General features: G+C 39.8%; 1 protein-coding gene across 1 annotated transcript; it reads left to right on the forward strand.

Moving 5' to 3' along the window:
* Nucleotides 1-372: 372 nt before the first annotated feature.
* On the forward strand, nucleotides 373-5,851 carry LOC111562384 (cholecystokinin-like). The gene is made up of 4 exons (XM_023260876.3): nucleotides 373-522; nucleotides 2,623-2,702; nucleotides 2,900-3,074; nucleotides 3,620-5,851. The coding sequence occupies exons 2-4, from the start codon at nucleotides 2,625-2,627 to the stop codon at nucleotides 3,757-3,759; spliced, it is 393 nt and encodes a 130-aa protein (XP_023116644.2). The 5' UTR covers nucleotides 373-522; nucleotides 2,623-2,624; the 3' UTR covers nucleotides 3,760-5,851.
* Nucleotides 5,852-6,301: the final 450 nt, after the last annotated feature.

A 6,301-nucleotide genomic window follows, 5' to 3' on the forward strand; every position in this document is an offset into this window, starting at 1 on the left:
TTTCTGAAGCAGTAAGGCCTGCCGTACCTCAGTGAAAGTCATTTTAACTTCACTGAAATTGGAGAGTTCTGAATTGCATGATGGTCCTCGTCTAGCAATGCATTGTACTTCATGTTAAAGAGTGTGTGTGTGTGTGTGTGTGTGTGTGTGTGTGTGTGTGTGTGTGTGTGTGTGTGTGTGTGTGTGTGTGTGTGTGTGTTTCAGTTTTTCACACAGGTGAGTGACATGATTAAAGCTGCCACCTTCATCCTGACTCGTTCTCATGGAGTTGCGTGTGTGCGCATGCTGCTGTAGATTTGTGCGATTTCCTGCATGTGTGCACATTTGCGTCTTCAGTGGCGTCACTACCACCAGTTTCTGCGCCAGCAAGAAGCTCCTCCCACTAACCCAGGCCCCTCCCCCTCCATCTCTGTCAGTATAAGATATGGTCTCCCTTCTCTCTCACTCAGTCACAGCCTCAACACTGGAGCAAAGCTCAACATCTTTAGATCATCTTCTCTCTGTTCACACCAACTGCTGCAGGTAAGAATAAAAAAATCCCTCTGTAGGTTCTGTACTTACTTATTTTAGCACTTCTGTCGCTGACAATTAAACATTGGCTACAAATTCTAAGAGGAAAACTGCTTTTCAGAAAGTGACAGATTCCTTGAGAGACTTTTTCTTTTCCAGTATTTTATCTGACTTCTCACCACTATTTTTATAGCAAAAAAACAGAAATTGCACATTTATTATTAGTACTTCCATTTGAAAAGTTGAGTGGAAGTGTAGAAATGCATAAAATTAGCTCTGATCCAGTCAGTTTTGTTTTAGATATTGGGGCTTTAAGGGAAAAATCTTTTCATATATGATAAGATAATATAATCTAGGGCTATCTTTACCTGAAAAAAATCAAATATATTTTATTGCCTGAATTTTGCAAATCATCACATTATGATAACAAAATTTAGTTTTTGCTGTGAGCTTCGAAAATGCAAAATTCTGTATTTGTGTATTATGTTTTCTTAGACAAGATGATGTTTCTATGCACATCATGTGGTTATTATTGTGAATACAATATGAGAGGTTGTAGTAAATAAAAAAGTAGGAAAGAAATTTGCATTGAGTCTCCCATAGAGCTCCACATGAAAGAGTTCGAAATGTTTTTGTCTTATATTTTGTCCTTTTTTTTGGAGAGGAGAGGAGAGGAGAGGAGAGGAAAAAGAGAAAAGAGGGTTTTCACACACGTTACAGTAGCATCATTATCAGCCCATTGAATATTGAATGTGAGACAATAACCAGCTGCTAACAGGAATAATATTAGCATCAACAGAATGGTTATTTACACCAGCACTGTGTCAACTTCAACCAAATTATTCACTGCTGTATCTAGTTACAGTAATTAGTATAATATTTGTGTAATAAACTACACAAATATAAACTATCCATATATTTGATTTAAAACTACTGTACTGAATCTCTGGACTCTGATGCACAGCAACAGTTTCATCCAGACTACTGAGGAATGAACACACCAATGGAAAATGTTATTGCTGAAATACTTAAAAAGCCTCAACAAGGGTGCTGTTTCATATGTACATATTTTATACATCATTTTATATATAAAGGTAGCTCCTGGTTGGGACACACTCTCCTGTGGGTGTCCTTTAATATGCATAAATGCTGTGAAAATACCTTTTCTCGACTTGATAATGAAACAAAAGTGGAAAAAGACCCTGGGTAACAGTGAGCAAATGTATCTGCTAAGAGAGAGAATAAGAGGTCTATGGAGAGCAAACACTCAGGCAGACAGGCTGAGAGGTTTTTGAGTTATTGGAGATTTAAAGCCTCCGAGCAACTGGCTTTGTTGGTTTTATTTAATTGGATGTTTTCACCCTGGAAGAATAGGATCATTCATCACCAACTAATATGTGGCTTTGTCAGGCTCCATGAGAAATACAGACCCTGAAAATGAGTAAATCAGCCGTATGAACGTGATGTGAAACCAACATTTTTGTAGTCTTTCCTTAAGCTTATTGCATATCTACAAAACTCTGATGAGGTCCTGCTTATTCAGATAAAATGTGAAGTCAAATGATGCTATAAGCAGTGAGAAATGTGAGAAGATGAGGGGTTAAATATATTCATTTTTCTGTATATTCATATTTTTACAAATGAGCTAAAGCCCTTTGTATGAGCGAATGAATGAAGCACTCAAATTAAGACCCTCTTCAACAAACTCCCCACTTCGGATGTAGAGATAATTGCCGTCCTTCCTTTGGGAGTTGATTGATACTGACTGAACATTCATCACAACGACGCCACAAACCAAATGTGCTCGTGTGTGTGCACGCGAAAAACTAAATTGTTGTGTCAGTCTTTGACAGAGCGAGTGGAGAGTGTAAGAAGAGACAAAATAATGTTTGCCGTAGGTTCCAACAGAACCATCAAAGGTTAATCTCTTCCTCCGCTGCTGCGCTTCAGTGACTGTGAAGTGATTTATTGCTGCTTTTGGCAAAAACACACATTACCTGTGAGGTTTTCACCCTCAGAGGAGGGAACAGCAGCTAGAGCAAGTCATTTAAGAAGAAAATGACCACATTAGGGGATCTCTTTCAACTTTGTCTTTTCTTTCTCTGTGTGCAGTCATGAATGTAGGTATCTGTGTGTGTGTTATCCTGGCTGCTCTGACCAGTGGCTCTCTGAGTCTGCCTTCACAGTCTGTGGTAAGAAACATGCACATGACCAGAGGTGTTCTGTAAAAGAAATGAAGTGTCAAAAAGAAAATCCTTCAGAAGCACACCATCACGACATACAATACTTTAAAGAATGCTCAAGTGGCATTGACTCTTTCTTACACTCACTTTAACTGTCTGAAGTGTCTTTTAGGTACAATTTCCTAACCACCTCTTTGTTCCCACAGAGAGCTGAGAGTTTGACTCTTGTGACAGACAGCCTTCATCCCTCCTCACCCAACCGCTACCGTCAGGCCCGCTCAGCTCCAGCGCCCCCCTCAGGCCACTTTTCCAGCTACAACCAGGAGGCAGACGCTTCCAACAGCCTGAGCGAGCTCCTGGCCAGACTCATCTCCAGGAAAGGTGAGCGCCCCCACATGAATGACCACTGAAGCAGGACGGAGAGGATGCAGAAAGAGCAGCTGCAGCGCCAGTCTTCCCCTTTAGTCATGTTCTCTCATTACACTCATTCTCCTGTTCTTATTTCGCTCCCGGTCTTGTTATTTCTCTCTTCCTGACATCCATCCTTCTGCAGTCTGCTGTTATTCATGCTGCGCTCCAAGTCCCACCATCTGGCATTTCCCACCTCCCTCTAGCTTCCTCGCTCCTCTCTCCATTTTTCCATACGTCCCCCTCTTGTTTCTCCTTGTCTCTTCCACTTCTGTTTCCTCCAGTTCCCCTCTCCGCTCCCTCTGTCACTGTGGATCTCTATTCCTGTTTCTAGTCATCACTGTGTGACTGGGAGACCTGCTGAGCTCACTGGTCTTGCAGGACACACAAAGACGGAAATAGAAACAGAGCAAGTCAGCATGAGTTACTTCAGCGGTCTTGTTTGGGATTTGTATATTATTCCAGCACGATCTTCTCCGAGCCGTGCTCATCTCGTCATCGGTGTTTGTGTCCTCCAGGTTCTCCCTACCAGAGCAGATCTTCCCTGAGCAGCAGAGCCAGCGGTTTGGCCCCCAGCCACAGGATAAAGGACAGAGATTACATCGGCTGGATGGACTTTGGAAGACGCAGTGCAGAGGAGTATGAATACTCCTCCTAAAGGCTTCAGTTGCTTTCTTCAAACCCTGAATTAAAAAGTAAAAAGCCCACAAAAAATGAAGCTCTTTTCACACTGCACTTACTGTAACCCAGGACTGACCTGACTAGTCATAGGATGAGTTTAGCTTCACATCAAAAGCAGAGACAAGAATTACCTCCCAAAGCCATCTGCAAATCAAAAGTTCAAATTTTAAACTTAAATATAAGTAAACGCTTATGGCAATGTACTGCATTTCTGTCAGGAAATCTTATGATAAAACCAGCAATGTGTTTGTTTATTCAATCAGTACTTTCTTCCTCCCCACCTGTCTGTAATTAGAGTGAAGGACAAATCATTAAAAATGGGTCACAACGACATTACTCACACAGGAGGAAATGTGTTTGAGATGATTTTCAGTGGTGGATAAATACAGATTTAGTGCTCGTGGATTTTTTTGATGAACAGATACGTCGCCCAGTGCAATAGTCTGCTCAGTGTGGCTCAAATGAAGGAGCTATCAGAGCACGACTGATTCATTCATTGTTGGTTTTTCATGGGATATGTGAGAATGAGAAAATTCATTTAACTCTTATTGGTGTCAACAGATTAAAAGACAGAGATCTGGTACACTTATTAATGTCATATTTTCTACATCTGAAAGATGACTGTAAAGCAAAAAAAATGCACAAATGTAATTCATTTCAATATAATTTTATCATCAGAAAACCGTAGCGTCTTAGAACTCAGACTTATTCAAAGTAGTTTTAAAATGTCTAATTTTACTGACAGTTCAGAATGTATGTGGCGCCTCTTACTGGACCTTAATGAGCCACTAAGGTGTCTTTGATAAATTGGACCAAAAGTGGGATTTGAGTCTGTGTCTTGAATAGGTGTCATAATGTAGTCAGTTAACTACGACCCAGAGACTCAGTTCACTTCTACTTCACACAAGCACACAATAAAAAAAAAGAAAAAGCTATTTCCACATCTCATCATCTGCAGCTAAAGAAAACAGCGTGATGCAACTTTAAAAGAAATCTTTGCATTTCAGTCACCGTATGTAGTCAGTTTCTGAACTGGAAAAGAAAAGAAGCTGAAAAGGCAGCAGCGGCTTCTCAGCCTCAGTCCTGTAAGCTGAATAAAACCTGGGCCAAAACTGTGCAGTGTGAAAAGCACAAAATATGGAAAGCATGAGGTGTTGTCTATGTGAGATGCTTGGGAAACTCCCTGTTATTGCATTATGGACTTCAGACACTTTGAAATCAGGATTAGAAACGTTGTAGATGACAGATCTACAGATAAGATTTCAGATGTGCTCTGAGAGGTTGAGTCTGTTACAAATAATAATAATGTTTCTGCAGATTTGCAGGCTCAACAGAAGTCCAAATAATTGCATTCATTAGTGGGCTGATCCCAAGTATTTCATATAGCTGCTGCCTGAGTCCAGTATGGAGGAGCTTTATTCAGCACTGGAGCAGAGAAACACTGGATGTGTCTTTATGAGCATTTGGTGTAAATCACCAAAGCTTCATTCACTACATGTAAGCCAAGATATTATCATTGGTGTTTGATTGTGAACAAAACTCAGGCTTTTCCAGGATTAGTAGAGGGATTAATGAGCTGATTTCCTGAACAGAGAATATTTTAAACCGGACATAATTCTGAAACATCTTATTTTACAGGTAAATGAAACAGAATTAATGCCAACCATCTGTGTTAGTGATTAAAACAGGAGGGAGTGCTGTGGACCACAACGATGACGTTACTAGATTTTATCACATGATTTTTCAGAATGCTTCCAGGTGATTAGAAATAAATGCCAATGAGAAGCAAACGTGACAAATTCTCTGCCACACTGCTGAACAGAAAGCTCCCAGTTGTAAATATGATAGAATAAAATCAAGCTTTTAGTTTGGGAATATAAATGGTCTCCAAATACATAATAATTTGATGTAAATTTGTCTGTAAAACTAATATAAAGCAATATAAATGTATATGATTTTTGATGAAAGGGAAGGTTTCTGTTGATTCTTATTGTTTAACGAGCAGGACCTCAGGCAGGTCTGGATTCATCGATCTCTCTATGCTGGGAAAGAATAAAATACTACATTGACTTGTGAGGAAAACTTCATTGCTTTGCCGACACACATACTACAGATATTTAACAGTCATTTGATGGTGACTCTGGTGAAAGAAGATTATTTTGTGACCTTGTTAACATGTCTTCATGCTGTTTTATTAAATGCTGGGAGACACATGAGCTAAATATGCGGTCAGTGCCATGTTGGAGTATTTTCACTTTAAAACTGCAGTGAACAGTCCTAAAAAACACAGATTCAGACTTCTAGGGTTTCTTACGTAACAAACCAAAGAAAAGTATACCAGTAATGTTGGATTAGTCTTTCTGTACCATTATCCTTCTTTAAAATCAGTTTCCATACATGTTTGGATGAATAATTCCAATTGCCATTGTGTAGAGTGACTAGGTTTTTAATATTTGAGCAAAGTCAAAGGTGAGAAGGTGTATTTGAGCTGCAAAAAGAGGAAAGACGGGCAGGTACTC

This window comes from Amphiprion ocellaris, chromosome 9, assembly GCF_022539595.1.
Source record: "Amphiprion ocellaris isolate individual 3 ecotype Okinawa chromosome 9, ASM2253959v1, whole genome shotgun sequence".
In the NCBI taxonomy this organism is placed as follows: Eukaryota; Metazoa; Chordata; class Actinopteri; family Pomacentridae; genus Amphiprion; species Amphiprion ocellaris.

Coding starts and splice junctions, on each gene's coding strand:
- LOC111562384 (XM_023260876.3), top strand. CDS start 2,625: ATGAATGTAGGTATCTGTGTGTGTGTTATCCTGGCTGCTCTGACCAGT. Junction 2,703..2,899: donor GTCTGCCTTCACAGTCTGTG/GTAAGAAACATG, acceptor TTGTTCCCACAG/AGAGCTGAGAGTTTGACTCT. Junction 3,075..3,619: donor CAGACTCATCTCCAGGAAAG/GTGAGCGCCCCC, acceptor TGTGTCCTCCAG/GTTCTCCCTACCAGAGCAGA.